The sequence below is a fragment of the Orcinus orca genome, chromosome X (assembly GCF_937001465.1).
Source record: "Orcinus orca chromosome X, mOrcOrc1.1, whole genome shotgun sequence".
In the NCBI taxonomy this organism is placed as follows: domain Eukaryota; kingdom Metazoa; phylum Chordata; class Mammalia; order Artiodactyla; family Delphinidae; genus Orcinus; species Orcinus orca.
Window position 1 is genome coordinate 7718290 of NC_064580.1, and position 15601 is coordinate 7733890.

Genomic DNA, 15601 nt, shown 5'->3' on the forward strand with positions numbered 1-15601 from the left:
GGGCCATACTCACACCTAGGTTGAGGAAGTGCCCATCTTTGGTCTTGAGTGTGACTTTGTGGCCTATGCCAGCAGGTGGCTGCTGATCAGGGGCTGGGGCTCTGGGCAGCTCTTTCTTCCGCCAGTCTCTGATTTTCCACCTGTTCGTTGGTCGCAGGTCAGCTACTACTTTCCCTTAAAGACCTTGTGGCGGTCCTTTTTTGCGGCCCTGGTGGCAGCCTTCACGCTGCGATCCATCAATCCCTTTGGGAACAGCCGCCTCGTCCTCTTCTACGTGGAGTATCACACGCCCTGGTACATGGCCGAGCTCTTCCCCTTCATCCTGCTTGGGGTCTTCGGGGGCTTGTGGGGAACCCTCTTCATCCGCTGCAACATCGCCTGGTGCAGGAGGCGCAAAACCACCAAGCTGGGGAAGTACCCGGTGCTGGAGGTCATTGCGGTGACCGCCATCACCGCCATCGTCGCCTACCCCAACCCCTACACGCGCCGCAGCACGAGCGAGCTCATATCCGAGCTCTTCAATGACTGCGGGGCCCTCGAGTCCTCCCAGCTCTGTGACTACATCAATGACCCCAACATGACGCGACCCGTGGACGACATCCCCGACCGCCCGGCCGGGGTCGGGGTTTACACGGCCATGTGGCAGCTGGCCCTGGCGCTGATCTTCAAAATCGTCATTACCATATTTACCTTTGGCATGAAGGTAAGTGAAGGGGAGGGAAGGTGTCAGGGGAGGGAGGCAACCTCTATCCTTCTGGGGATAGCACCCTAGTCCCCAGAATAAGATTGTGACGAGGGGAAAAGGGGAGGTGACCTTTACTGAACGTTCTCATGCGCAGGGCACTTGACATTCTTTTAATCAACAAGAAACAACGCTTATGATAAACAGCAGGCCTATGGAATAGAGATTTATAACCCCATTTTACAAGTGAAGAAGCTAAGGCTTGGAGTATATCATTCATATGGAGACATGTACAGCTTGGTGAATTCTCACAAAACGTACACACTTGTGTGACCAGCACCCAGGGCCAGGAGCAGAACGCTGGGAACCCCCCAGAACCCCCTTGTATTCCATGACTGTTGCTTTTTGTGGTATTCTTACGAATTAAAAAAAACAAAAGTCTAGGGACTTCCCTGGTGGTCCAGTGGTTGAGAATCCGCCTTCCAATGCAGGCGACATGGGTTCAATCTCTAGTGGTAACTAAGATTCCACATGCCGAGGGGCAACTAAGCCCGCCTGCCACAGACTACAGAGCCCACGCGATCTGGAGCCCCCATGCCACAACTAGAGAGAAGCCTGCGCGCAGCAACGAAAGATCCTGCGTACCGCAACTGAGACCCGACACAGCCAAAATAAATAAATAAGTAAATAAAAATAAATATTAAAAAAAGTCTGAGAAGCTGTGCACTTGGGTGCAGTGGTCAAACACAAACCTGAATTTTTGCCTTAAGAACAAGGAAGGATGAACGTTATTAAACAGGTGACTGTCTCTGATGCAAAGGGATTTATTTTCTTCTGGTGCCTGCTGGGAGAAGCCTGCTTTGAAGGTACAGGGGATTAAATGATGGGGGGATAAGTGGTGCTGAGAAAGGAACACTTTCCTCAGGAATGTCTCACACTCTGGAAATCACACCCGAGAATCCAAACTTAACTTGAATTTGGGTAAAGATCCACTTGCATCCTCAGGTTGATGACAGCTGGGGGGCGGGGGTGGGGTAGGGGTGACATAAATGCAGCTCCCGGTCAGGATCGGCAGTCACATGCAGTCTCCACAAACAGAGTCAAGTCTGTTCCGTAGCACATGTCTGATCACTAGAGAAATGAACATGTTTTTCATACAGCAAAATATAAAATACACTATTACCAAGGCCTTTCAGTTTCCATGGTCTGTTTCTTTGCTGCATTTAGCCTGGCTTGAAAATATTCAGAATACTTTTCGGAAAATGGACTTTGTTAGGAAGACGGACCTGCCCCCCATCTCTCTCTGACAGGTGTTTGGCCACTGTACATACAAGAGGGCAGTAAGCCCGTGCCAAGGTTTTTGGAAGATGCAGGGCAGCTACACTGATGCTTTTAGCTTCTTTCTTTGACCTGTGAACAGTTGAGGCCTTGCTTTTCCATTTTCATGCTGTGGCTTGACGTTTAATTTTAAAAGCTAATCTGAATGGCACGTGAGGGGAGAGAGAAAGTGGTGAGTATCTCAAGTGACAGATGTGCAGTTTGAATGTTATTTGCAGTGGGGCTTATCATTCTTTTATCCACAGCAGACAAACTAGGCCAGCTTTTGAAGGCGAGGAAATGAAAGTGTAAAATTGCATTTTCTCCAGGTCACAGTAGATACGACCAAGCAGGTGAAATCACTGGTCCCATGGTTTCCCAGGTGACCCATGTTTTGAAGCGTTGCCCCTCCTTTGAAGACCGAAGCAAAATGCAAGCTCGTCGAGGGGGGCCTGAGTTTCCCGGCGGCGGGGCGGCGGGAACGGGGCCCCCTTCCCTCATGCTTCTTTCCCCTGCGCTCCCCGCAGATCCCGTCCGGTCTCTTCATCCCCAGCATGGCTGTGGGGGCCATGGCAGGCAGGATGGTGGGAATTGGCGTGGAGCAACTGGCTTACCATCACCACGACTGGATCATCTTTAGGAATTGGTGCAGGCCCGGAGCAGACTGCGTCACCCCAGGGCTCTATGCCATGGTGGGAGCTGCCGCCTGCCTAGGTACCGTGTGTGTGTGTGTGTGTGTGTGTGTGTGTGTGTGTGTGTGTGTGTGTGTAATGTGAGTAGCAGAGGGCTTTTCTCTGCTCAGTCATCCAGGGACCCAGGCTGATGGGGTCTCCACCATCTTGCAGCTGTACCATCTACAATAGTGGATAGTCTCTGCAATTTTCCAGCTCGAGGGGTTCTGGTAGAGAGCGATGCTTGCTGAGTCAGAAACCTGCAAAGCCCAAGTAGGCTCCACTCACCAAAAAGCAAGGCGTGTGGTCCTGGGTGAATAGACAACTTGCTGTCCCTCATGGGAGAAGAGCCCCTCAGGGAGATGTGACTTACGGCTCCTGATGCAAGGCTGTGTTTACCGAGTCTGGCCTCTGGCCCAGAGGTCCGAGCCTGGGCGCCGTGTTGGACTGTCTCAGTAGAACAGGTGCCGGGAGGGTAGAGCCGGCTTCTCGGTTTCCACAGTTCATGTCTTCTTGTGGGTGTGGAGTCGAGTCCTGCAATTTCATTCCTCCCTTTGGTTGCAGGTGGAGTTACCAGGATGACGGTGTCATTGGTGGTTATCATGTTTGAATTGACGGGTGGTCTCGAGTACATCGTGCCCCTGATGGCAGCAGCCGTGACCAGCAAGTGGGTGGCTGATGCCTTTGGGAAGGAAGGCATCTACGAGGCCCACATCCACTTAAATGGGTACCCGTTCCTGGACGTGAAGGACGAGTTCACCCACCGCACGCTGGCCACTGACGTCATGCGGCCAAGGCGGGGGGAGCCGCCGCTGTCCGTGCTCACCCAGGGCAGCATGACCGTCGAGGACGTGGAGACGCTCATCAAGGAGACCGACTACAACGGCTTCCCCGTGGTCGTCTCCAGGGACTCGGAGCGCCTCATCGGGTTCGCCCAGAGGAGGGAGCTGATTCCTGCCATAAGTGAGTAAAGCAGGGAGGCTCACGTTTCACGGAGACGAATAGCAGCTCTGTGCCCCGACATTCTCAAAGAGGTTCGACAGAGTGCACGAGGGTCGGAGGGCTTCAGCCCAGGGTCTCTCACGCTTTAATGCTTATTCCGTTTCACCTGGGCGTCTGGCCAGAATGCCGTAGGTCTGGGGTGGGACCCGAGACTCTGCATTTCTCCCGAGCTCCCTCTCAATGCTGCTGCTGCTGCCCCCAAGTCACACCGTGAGGGACAGTGTTTTGTCGGAGGCATTCTTGGCTGGACACCGAGCACCACATTTGCAAGCAGCCCCCTGGGCCGCTCCCGCTAGGACACACGCGCTCCGCCTTTTAGGGACTTGCTGGGCGAAGCTCAGCAGGAAGCGGTGGGAGAGCTTGGGCTGGCCGGGCCAGCTGCTCGCAGAGACAGACTTCCAGGCAGGCTAACCGGCTCAGATGCTGAGCCCTTTGCCTCAGACGCCTCCCTCGGCGCCGCTCAAGCCCGTCACTTCGCCACGATGTCCGGTGCCATCAGTTAGAGACCCACGTGGGTGCAGTCAGTTCCGTGGGATGCTTTTCCTCCTCGTGCGCTAACTGGATCAGCTGGGCTGAGGGGCAGGCTGTTGAGTTGGGAGAGCAGAGAGGGGATGATGCCCAGCTGGATGTTCCCGACACGGGCGGCTCAGAGAAGCCCGGGGCTCCCGGTGGCCCAGGGATGAGCGCCTTGGAAGGGGAGCGGGACGTAGGAGGATTCCACAGGCAGAGGCCCGGTGTGAGTCTTTGGAGGCCCAGGAGGGAGGGGCAGCAGGCCTTAGCGGGGCTCCCCCAGGGTGTTCCCTCCGGACTTCCTGATGCAGCGGGGGCAGGGAGCCTCAGAGCGCATCCGCGGCGCATGGTAAACACTAATGCGCGCCGGCTCAGCACCCCTGCATCTCACGGTACACCGGGGCCCACGACGTGGCTCACGTGTGCCCTTGATGACTGTACTTCCACGACATTTGTGAAGTTTGCCAGGGGGACTTTTTCAGGTATGATGGTAGAACGCCCCACCGGGAACACACCTTAGCTTATCCCTGCCCTTTGTTAACTATTTCTTAGGCTCTCCCTTTGAATTTCTAAAACCTCTTCGCTATGTTAAGTAGCTTGTAAAATGTTTTTAAAGTATCTTCATCAAAGGCTTTATAAAAATAAGTTTAAATGAGCTATATAGCCTCTAATTTTAGCTTGTTGCTCAAACATATTTCCCTCCCCCAAAGCAACAGTTGATTTTATGTTTTAGACATGAAAGTACATTTGTGCTTCAAGTGCTCCATGATGCTTCTCTTTATTATACGTCCTGTTGCTTAACAGGTAGGTGCCTTTAGGCATGACCATTGCCTTATAAATAATGAGATTTTTTTTTAAAAAAGCTGTATAGTACGGTTGGGTTTGTTTTAAATTAATGTAATCAGCAGGCTTTAAAAATTTATTCAATCCTTAAAATCTTTTAAGCAAAGGTTGAAATTTAAACACTCTAGTAATAAATGTCACGGAATCCATTACCTATTGTGTAGCTCCAGGCACACCTGCTAAGAGAGAGCTTACTAATTTTGCTGAAACCCATTACTGTAATCAAGTGGGAAACAGTAATTGTCATCAGCCGGTTAGAGAAGAAATTTAAGCTTGCCAACCCAGTGCCCTCCTAGAAGCTATGTTTGGAATGTCTGAAGAGGCAACACGGGGTGTAAATAATACCTTTATGCTTTCCATCAGACCGATAAGAGTGTGGAAGCTGCCATTTACATGGTTTGCAGGAAAGCAAGGAGTGTTTGGCTGTGAGCAGTTTGAAAAGCTGTTTTCCTGCTCCGTGGATATAGAAAAGTCCTGTACTCCGGTGGAGAAATTCATTACCTGTATTTGCAGACTTAGACGCCCTTTTGCGAATATAGAAATAGGACGTAAGCATTTAGCTAGTAACGATCCCATGCCAATTTCCCTTTCAGGGGACTGAGGAGCAGAGATTTTACATAGATCCAAGATAAGAAAAAAGTAGTAAATGAGGCAAAGATTTTTTTCTCACGTGTCATGTTTAAAAAGGTATCAGTTGCTCCCGTGAAGCTGAAAATGTCTTATTTTCAGTCTATCTCTGGAATGCCAAACCATAGCTGTTGTCTTTGCTGGAGAGCCATTAGTCACAGCACCTTGGAAACGTGGCCCTTTCACCGTCACGTACTCACACGTAGGGCCATATGTGGCCCTTGTTCAAGTTCCTGGTAGATGGGACTTTACCTCTTGGTGCTCTCTGCAAACACGAGGCTCTTTCTGTGCTCAGCAGGCTCAGGCTCCTCTAGTCTTGAGTTCCACAGTTAAGTGAGGCTGGATCCAGAAAGGACTCCGTGGGAAGCCGCAAAGATGATTAAAGGGATGGAAAGTTAGAGTCATGGGCCAGAGTTAAGGGAACTCTCATTTTTTTCGCCTGGTGGATGATTTGATGGTGATTCTCCAGCATGTGGAAGAGGCCCACTTGCAGAAAGGGATCCATGTCCAGAACTGAACAACAAGATGCGTGTCAGATCTGTTGGACGGGTTCTTTAGGGATAAAAAGGTTTCTTCCTGGGAGAGCTGTTTGTTAATGATGGGGATAGGCCGTGGAGAACAGTGGTGGCATCTGCTTCTTTCTGCTGGGGATGAAAAAATACATGCAGAGGGACTTCTGCATGCCTTATAAACTATAACTTGTCAGAAAATCATCTGCCTTTTCTTCTAAATAGTTTTTACTTTTTTACCACATCACCTTTGTACTGACCACCACTATAGTTGCTTCTAATTTTCCATTTTAACCTTTCTTGTCAATTATGTCTGTTTTATGGAAGCATGTTTTTCACCTTTGATGTCTGGCATCTGCCTAAACTTTTTTAAAATTAAAAAAGATTTTTTTTATTTTGACTTTTTTACTGAAGTAGAGTGGATTTACAATGTTGTGTTAATTTCTGCTGTACAGCAAAGTGATTCAGTTATGCCTATAGATATATTCATACTTTTTTATATTCTTTTCCGTTATGGTTTATCACAGGATATTGAATATAGTTCCCTGTGCTATACAGTAGGACCGTGTTGTTTATCTATGGAAACATTTTTTTCTTATTTTTTTTTTTGAATTAATTTATTTTTGGCTGTGTTGGGTCTTCGTTGCTGCACACGGGCTTTCTCTGGTTGCAATGAGAGGGGGCTACTCTTTGTTGCGGTGCGCTGGCTTCTCATTGAGGTGGTTTCTCTCGTTGTGGAGCACGGGCTCTAGGCACGCAGGCTCAGTAGTTGTGGCACGTGGGCTCAGTAGTTGTGGCTCGCGGGCTCTAGAGCGCAGGCTCAGCTGTGTGGTGCACGGGCTCAGTTGCTCCACGGCATGTGGGATGTTCCCGGACCAGGGCTCGAACCCGTGTACCCTGCATTGGCAGGTAGATTCTTAACCACTGCGCCACCAGGGAAGTCCCTATGGAAGCATTTTTAACGAACAGGATGATAGCGTATTACCTCCCTAAAAACATGATTAGAGTTTCTCAACCTTAAAGCCATTAACATTGGGGCTGGATCATTCTTTGTTGATAGAGGCTGTCGTGTGCACTGTGGGATCATCTCTGGTCTCTACCCACTAGAGGCCAGTAGCAACCCCATCCCCCCAGTTATGAGACCCCAAAATGTCTCCGGATATTGCCAAATGTCCCCTGAGGGTGGAGGCAGAATTACTCCCAGTTGAGAACCATTGCTCTAAAGCCATTGTAATCACTTACTGGATATGCGATTATTTCCAGTCTTTTAAAATTTCTTGGCCTATCATAGTTTGTGGAATTCACTTTATCAACACTTTCCTCATTACCCTCCCTGCACCTGGCATTATGATCTTACTGCTGCTAGCAAGTGGAATGTCAGGTTGAATGACCTTAACAGGCGCTCGTAAAAGATGCATCATTTTTCAGGAGCCGCAGCCACTGATAGTAGTTGTGGTAGAATAGAACAGCAGACCACCAATACTAACAACAATTTTAAAAAGTCTAGGGGCTAACAAAAGTTTAGACGTAACAAAAACGATCTTTACAACAAAAATGAAGTTTATTACATTTTTTAAAGTAAAAGTAATACTCAGAATGTTGGGGAAATCAGAAGCAAAGGGAAAATTAACAAGGTGCCCACATTTTCAACACCGTAGAAGGCTCTGGTTAATATTTAGCGCTTTTCTTATCTTTTAGGCCTTTTACACATGTAATGTTGGGCTATCTTTTTTTTTTTTTTTTTTTTTGGCTTCTTTTCTAACACAGGTTCCCATGAGTCCCTGGGGTCTGGGAGCCTATACTCTCATAGCACTGGATCATGTGCTGGGTGAGGGCTTGGTTTACCCTTTCGTACAGGAAATATTTCGTGTAGCATCCACCATGTGCTGGTGCTGTCCCGGGAGCTGGGAGCACAGCGATGACAGCAGCCAGGCTCTGCCCTCTGTGAACTTTCATGCTGGAGTTTGTTGCAGACATTTTGGTGACAGATGATTTCTTGTCCAAAGTGGGAGTAGATGGTTCCCCCAGTAGAGAGATGAGGAGAGCTTTCTTGCTGATTCTTCCATTCACCAGCTTTTGGCTGTGCGTCGTACCTCCATGCCCAAAGTTCAATCAAGGCTTTAAGATAGGTCTTTATAATAGAGCTCCAAAGTGGCCTCACAGAGAGCCCTTCTGGAGAGACCCACAGCTGCTACTCTTGGAGTACCAAGGAGCGCTGCTCAGGTCTCCGGCTCTGACCCCAGCTGTTGCCTTTGATTCTTGTTTGGCAGTGGATAGCTCAGGGCTTTCCTTCCTAATGCCTCCTTTGTGAGATAGGTTCTGTTCTACATGACAGGCAGAGCCAAGGACACCGACGTTCAGTAGACCTACCCACTCGTTCATCCACTTGTTGTGACTGACGCATGTGTGCACTTGGCAAATACCTGTTTTGTGCCTGCTGTATTCTCGGCATTGTGCAGGCACTGGGATTGCAGTGCTGATCAAGAATTCACGGAGCTAGGTGCTGTTCGCATCAGGGCTTCTAACTCAATCGGTAGATTCAGAGGCAATAGAAGCTTGTTATTCATTTCACCAAGTGAATTGACAGTTGGCTAGGTTGTAGTTGGTTTTATGAGGGGGCTCAGCAAATCCATGTCATCAGTTCTTGATTGGGTTTTGTGGCTTGATCCAATCCTGATGTTCAACTGGATTGTTGAAATAGATGGGATTCCTGTTACATGGGACTTTTAGAGAATCAGTCGGTCTATGAAAATGGGCGATAAGTGTGTGTTGACTGTTTGCCGCCCACCTTAGCATTTCAGGACAGAGCCATCTCGATTTAGGAGAGAAATGCACAGTGTGTACTGTGTGGCACCTACGGCTGAAAGCATGTTGTGCATCAGTGTCATCTGGTATTTGTGGTTGAATTGTACTCCATCTGATGTAACTCGATTGAACCTGACCCACATACTGTGCAGGCATTTGCCCAGCGGGCCCTCTGTTCCCCTTTTAAACAGAGACCCTTTTTCAAACTCAGTCTGACCCCGAATGCTGCCAGTTTTCCATTAGAGTACTCTGTTGTAATAAATAGCTTTAGAGCCAGCAGTTAGAATTTTATTTTTCAAAGAACAATATAGGTGAATAGTAGTCTTTGAGAAGGCAAAAAAAAAAAAAAGTATTATAGAAAGCAGGATCCATTTTAAGGCAAGCCTTGCTGTACATTTTCCCTAACCTTTTCCCATGAAGCAAAAGAAAGATTAAAATTCCAACAGAAGGAAAATCGCCTTGGAGAAATATCTTGAGACCGATGGATTTATTTCATGTGTGACTTAAAATAGCCTAGGTTTCTAGTACCGCATAAAGCTGTATTTCTAATGAGTTCCTGTTACCCTACTTTTCTTCAGCTTTCTTTCACGTGGGCCCGCCTACAGATAGAAATAGGCTAATTGTTACCATAACAGTTTTACTATCTTTCTTTGAGAAATCCACCAAATGGCCCATATTTAAGAGAGGCGATCCAAGGGGTGGGGGGAATGCAGCTTTTCTAGGGTTATTTCTTTGGTCCCAAGGGTCATAGTTAGACTGAACTGCGTTTCTGGGCTGTGAGCCTAGGATGGTCCTCTTGGTTTCTTGTTCCTTTCAGGATTTATAATGCCATCTGGGCCAGTTATACGTTAGTTTGTTTAAAAAAAAAAAAGCAAACCATGTATTAAGGTCATTGGGCAGCTAAGTGAGGTTTCTTTTCACGTCAAACCTCAGCCCCTGATGAGGTGAAGGTGTGTCAGGAAAGCAAGGGTGGCAGGCCCTGGGCCAGCTGGGCGCCCTGGCCTCCAGGCAGAAGCAGTGCATTCGCTAAAGGAAGTAGCCTGGTCAGGCCCGCGTTGCAAGACTTTGGCAGTGAATGATCAGGTCACAGCAGGGGGGTCTCGCGCAGCATTAGCTTGAGAGAGAGAGATGCCAGTTTCACAGATGTTTGGCTGAAGCTCCTCGTTAAGAATGTAGAGTCTGCCTTCCGCGCCCCTCCTCTGTGGGATTCTAGGCTGCTGGGGGAGGGAAGTCGCGTGTTGCTGTGGGATGGGGTGGGATGGGGTGGGATGGGGTGGGGGAAGGGACTCCGCAAGGGAGTCTCGTGAGGCTCACCGTCCTGCTCGCCCATTGCAGAGAACGCCAGACAGAGGCAGGAGGGCATCGTGAGCGACTCGGTCATGTACTTCACCGAGGAGCCCCCTGAGCTGCCAGCCAACAGCCCGCAGCCCCTGAAGCTGCGGCGCGTCCTGAACCTCAGCCCTTTCACCGTCACGGACCACACCCCCATGGAGACGGTGGTGGACATCTTCCGGAAGCTGGGGCTCCGCCAGTGCCTGGTGACGCGGAGCGGGTGAGTGGCGGGACCCTGGGGGGAACAAGATGAAGGGGACGCGGGCTCAGCCCTTGGGGGAGTGGCGGGGACCGGGGCAGGGGGGTGGGTGGCAGTGCTCGGAAGAGATGTCCGTAGGTGAGCCCAGGAGGAGGAGTTGCCAGCGAGCTTGGGACTCAGGCTTCCAGGTGGGGCTCCTGTCTCTGCCCTGAGGTTGAAGGTGGAGTCCGAGGGGAGAAGCCCACGGGGAGGGGCTGTGGCTCCCCCGCCACCCGCAGTGGTCCTGGCTCTGGGAGAAGGTTCGGTCTGTCCTGCTGTGACGTTGCGATGTGACGACACTTTCCTCCACATCACGGTGCTCTGCAGAAACGAGCAACAAGGATCTCAGGGCTGATGAGAAAAATAGGGTTAGGCGCACGACGCTCGAACACTTCGTCAGTGACAGATCAAAAAAAACAGAGATGGCAATCTCATAAAAGCGGTCAGACATTTACACACATTAAATGGTTGAGAAGTGTATCAGAAAGGCCGTTTATTGTCCCTTCACCTTGAGAAGGCCCCGCAGTTGGCTTGTGGAAGCGGGCATCGCGAGGGCTGCGGCTGAGTATTCCCATGCCCCTGGGTGCTCCCGGCCGGGGCATCTTTCTCTGTCCTCCTGGACTTTCCTGTGGATGAAATCACCCATAAGCAAACGTGAGGTTCACAGTATGCTCAAATTACTCCCTAATACATCGGTCGGTTCGAAACAACTTCACGTGTTCAAACGTTATCGCAGAGCCGAGAGATTTGGTGGCCCATGGCATCGTCTCCGCCGCAGCCATATTGCTTTCGCTCTGTGTTATCACGAACCAGGAAACCAGCACTGCAGAGAGCAAAGGTTCGTGATGATGTAAGAGGTGCAGTGCTCCGTGGGCTGTGCTTGGGCTCAGGGGCTCTCCCTAAATTCCAGGGCCTCAGAAGCTTGGGTGGAGCGAGAGATTGGCTGGGTCCAGGTAGCGCGGAACCTAGGATTCTCTGCCCAGTTGATTCCTTTATGGGCTGGGGGCTGGGAGGTGGGGTATGGGCTGTGGAGACATCGGTGCCAGGCTTTCCTCCTGCCGCCCTGCTCATGGCTCTGCAAGGAGCTGAATTTGCATTTGACCCAGAGAAATCTCGGCCGATGGGACGAGTGTCCTTCTTAGCTCTGACTGCAGCTGGGGTGTGTCTTGCACATGGAGAGGGGCAATCAATAAGGAACAAATAAATAAGTGTTTGAGGCTAGAGGTCATTTCTGCTGGTGGTTTTTTTTTTTTTTTTTTTGCGGTATACAGGCCTCTCACTGCTGTGACCTCTCCCGTTGCGGAGCACAGGCTCTGGACGCACAGGCTCAGCGGCCATGGCTCATGGGCCCAGCCACTCCACGGCAGGTGGGATCTTCCCGGACCGGGGCACGAACCCGTGTCCCCTGCATCGGCAGGCGGACTCTCAACCACTGCGCCACCAGGGAAGCCCTCTGCTGGTGGTTTTTAAAGGAAGTCAGTGGTTCTCAAACTTGAGCAGGCGTCAGAATCCCCCGGAGGAGTAAACCTCTAGGTTAAACCCAGAGTGCCGGGCCCCCCTGCAGCTACTGACCCCTCCGACCTGGGAGGGGGCCCGAGAATGTGTATTTCTAACCAGCTCCCGGAGGTTGCTGCTGGTTGGGGTCCCCACTTTGCAAACTGCTGAAGCCCACCGATGAACCTGAATTTCCAGCGCTCGGCAGAAATACCACCGTGATCAGCCGTGTCGTCTCAAGTGTATAGCAGTTTCTCTTTTCCTTTAAAATAATAATCCAATGTCAGTTATCATTGGAATCTCCAGTTCTGGCAGGAAATGCTGCCCTCAACGCCCGCTCACACCTCACGGAGCCCCGTGAGGTTTTCCTGTGAAGATCTGGGTGTCGAAATTGGCTCCGAATGTTCTGCGAGAAAACAATCGCACCCTCTCTCTCGCTCTACGTATTTTAAACAAACACAGATGCTGATACATTAGTGCTGGCAAGAGATCCTTGTTTGCGGGGCCTTTCATCTTCTCGGGCTTTGAGCCAGGGCAGGCACGGCTCAAGCCAGCTCGCGTTTTTGATGTATTCCGTCGCCATGTGCCTTCCCTGCTCTAGGCCGAGCACTTGAGCTCGTACCCTTGACTCGCGTTGTCTGCAGGATTTCTCAGGGCCTGGGCTCCCAGGTGATCCTAAAAGCAGACCAGGAGCCAGGGAAGTCTTTGTCTCCCTAAGGCCAGAGTCTAGGAAGCCTCCAGTGGCCAAGAGTGAATTTGGGATTTTCTCCACAGAGGATCTAGACAGAAAAGGCGAGCAGGGGAGATGGTGTCAGCTTCCACCAAGCCCTGCTAGGTGGGCCTTGGGGCGTGGCCTTCTCACAGGAGCCCAGCTGCTCTAATGTGAATTATGTTCATGGTCATAGGTGGACTGTTTATCATTCCACAGGTTCACTTGAACTGCTACCCAAAGGGGCTGGAAGTTTAAACACTTGATTTATATCAAGTAGGACATCTCATACCACTAACAAACCCCGCTGGATTTAATGCTGCCTCCTTTTGGGAGGATGTTCAACTTTCTTCTTTTCTGATACTTATTGTCGCAGGCCAGGCACAATTTATGCCAGAACCCAAGGCAGCTCCTGAATTCATGTTTCCCCAGAGCCATTATAACCAGCTTGACTTTCAGACATAGTTACCAAGCTTTAAGACGGGGTTGTCAGGACTGCATGTGCCTGACCTTTTGCTATTATGTCCAGGATGACTGTAAGGGAACAAAACCCAGGCTTTATAGATATGGGAGGGTGTCTGTGTGTGTTAACAAGTCGTTTTTTCTCAAAGCGGCATTGGTTTCATCAGCATCTTACTGAGCGTCTATGTGAGGGGAGAACTGGAGGAAGCTCAAAAAGGCTTTCAAAAAAAAATCAAGGAGCTTGTCATCTACCAAGGAACATGGACGTCATCCAATTTGAGTGGTGTTCCCCAGGTGTTCTGGAGGGCAGTGTCCTCAGCCAGGCTTTCAAGTAGAAAAGAAATGTCCGCAAGAACAAAAGAGCCTTTTACGCTGAGGGAGTGTCTGCCAGTTGGTGGCCGCCAGCCACGGAACTCCTCCCACCGCGGATGAGAAGGTGCTTCACCTTTTCACGTGCTGCCACTTCTCTGATGATCGCAGCTTTCTTAGTGGTGTATTACAAGCGTAAGCTGCTTGCCTTCTAACTATTCCTTTTTGATTTTAAAGGGAGTTGAAGGACCGTTATGGACTGAACTGTGTGCCCCCCGCCCCATCCCCGAATTCATATGTTGAAGCTCCAGCCTCCAATATGACTGTCTTTGGAGATGGGGTCTTTAAGGAGATAGTTAAGGTTAAATGAGGTCATAAAAGTGGGGCCCTAATCTGATAGGACTGGTGTCCTTAAATGAAGAGGAGGGGCTTCCCTGGTGGTGCAGTGGTTGAGAGTCCGCCTGCCGATGCAGGGGACACGGGTTCATGCCCCGGTCTGGGAAGGTCCCACATGCCGCGGAGTGGCTGGGCCCGTGAGCCATGGCCACTGAGCCTGCGTGTCCGGAGCCTGTGCTCCGCAGCGGGAGAGGCCGCAACAGCGAGAGGCCCGCGTACCGCAAAAAAAAAAAGGAAGAAAAAGAGGAGACACCAGGGATGCTTGCACAGAGAAAAAGGCCATGTGAGGACACAGCAAAAGGGTGGTGTCTGCAAGCCCAGGAGAGAGGACTCTGGAGAAACCAAACCTGCCAGCACCTTGATCTTGGCCTTCCAGCCTCCAGAACTGGGAGAACATACATTTCTGTTGTTAAGCCACCTACCTAGTGTATGGTGCCTTGTTACAGCAGACCAAGCTAACTCTGTCAGGACACAGACTCAGCTTGGCAGGTTTAGTATAATAGCATCTTGTTTTATGGGGCATCTTCGATTTTACTGTATTTTTATAAATTTTAGAAATGTGTTTGAAGTGATCTATGAGCACTGTTAAAGTCAAGTAGCTCTAAACAGCTGGAAGGAACAATTCCTGGCTCTGTCCTCCTTCGCCACCCACCCCCTTTCAGGCAACCGCTTTCTTCCCCCTAAGAATTTTGTGTTCTTGAATTAATAGACTTTATTTTTCAAGCAGTTTAAGGCTTACAGCATAATTGAGCAGAATGTACAGAGTTCCCTCTCTGGTCCTCTCTCTGTTGCCCTTACTGTCAAGTCTTGCATTTGTGTGTTATATTTGTTGCCGTTGATGAGCCAGTATTGAGATGTTATTATTAACTACGATCCATTGTTTACATTAGGATTCGCTCTTGGTGTTGTACGTCCTGTGGGTTTGGACAAATGTATAATGACATGTATCCACCATTGTAGTATCATCAGGAATAGTTTCACAGCCCTTAGAGTCCTCTGTGCTCTGCCTTTTCATCCCTCCCTCCCGTCACCTCCTGGCAACCACTGATCCTCTTACTGTCTCCATCATTTTGCCTTTTCCAGAATGTCTTAGAGTTGGAATCACACAGTGTGTAGCCTTCTCAGATGGCTCCTCCACACCTTTTCCTGGCCTGATGGCTCATTTCTTTTTAGAGCCGAGTAATATTCCATTGTCTGGATGGACCAGTTTGTATATTCACTCACCTACTGAAGGACATCTTGGTTGCTTCCAAGTTTTGCCAATTATGTATGACACATACATCTTCTAAGACTAAGGACATTCTTTTACATAACCACTGAGCCATAATTACACAAAATTAATGGTAACTCAATATGTCACTCAATACCTAGTTCATATCAAATTTCAATCCAGAGTTCCTTCAAGGTTCAGACATCGCATTTGGTTGTTTTTTCTCTTTTGTTTTTTATCTAGAACGGCTCCCTGCCTTTTTTGTTTGATATTTATGACATAGATTTTTTTTTTTTTTTTAAGAATCCAGACCAGTAGTCCCACATTCTGAATTTGATTGATTGCTTCCTCATGGTTTGATTTGGTTTAAGTAGTTTCGAGTTTCGGGCAGTGTTCCAGTGTAGATGATGTCATAATGTCAGCTTTTCTGACTTTGTTGGTGATAAGCTCCATCACTGGGATGAGGTGGGGATGGCCAGAGCCCT

The 15601-nt window shown here is 49.6% G+C and overlaps 1 protein-coding gene across 5 annotated transcripts in view; it reads left to right on the forward strand.

Moving 5' to 3' along the window:
* CLCN4 (chloride voltage-gated channel 4) overlaps positions 1-15601 on the forward strand; it is an 82468-nt gene that overhangs the window by 60376 nt on the left and 6491 nt on the right. For all 5 annotated transcript variants that reach the window (XM_033420208.2, XM_049704917.1, XM_049704918.1 and 2 more), the window contains 4 exons: positions 158-703; positions 2527-2713; positions 3235-3633; positions 10302-10518. In XM_033420208.2, coding sequence (XP_033276099.1) covers positions 158-703; positions 2527-2713; positions 3235-3633; positions 10302-10518 — 1349 coding nt within the window. The remainder of the gene's footprint in view (positions 1-157; positions 704-2526; positions 2714-3234; positions 3634-10301; positions 10519-15601) is intronic.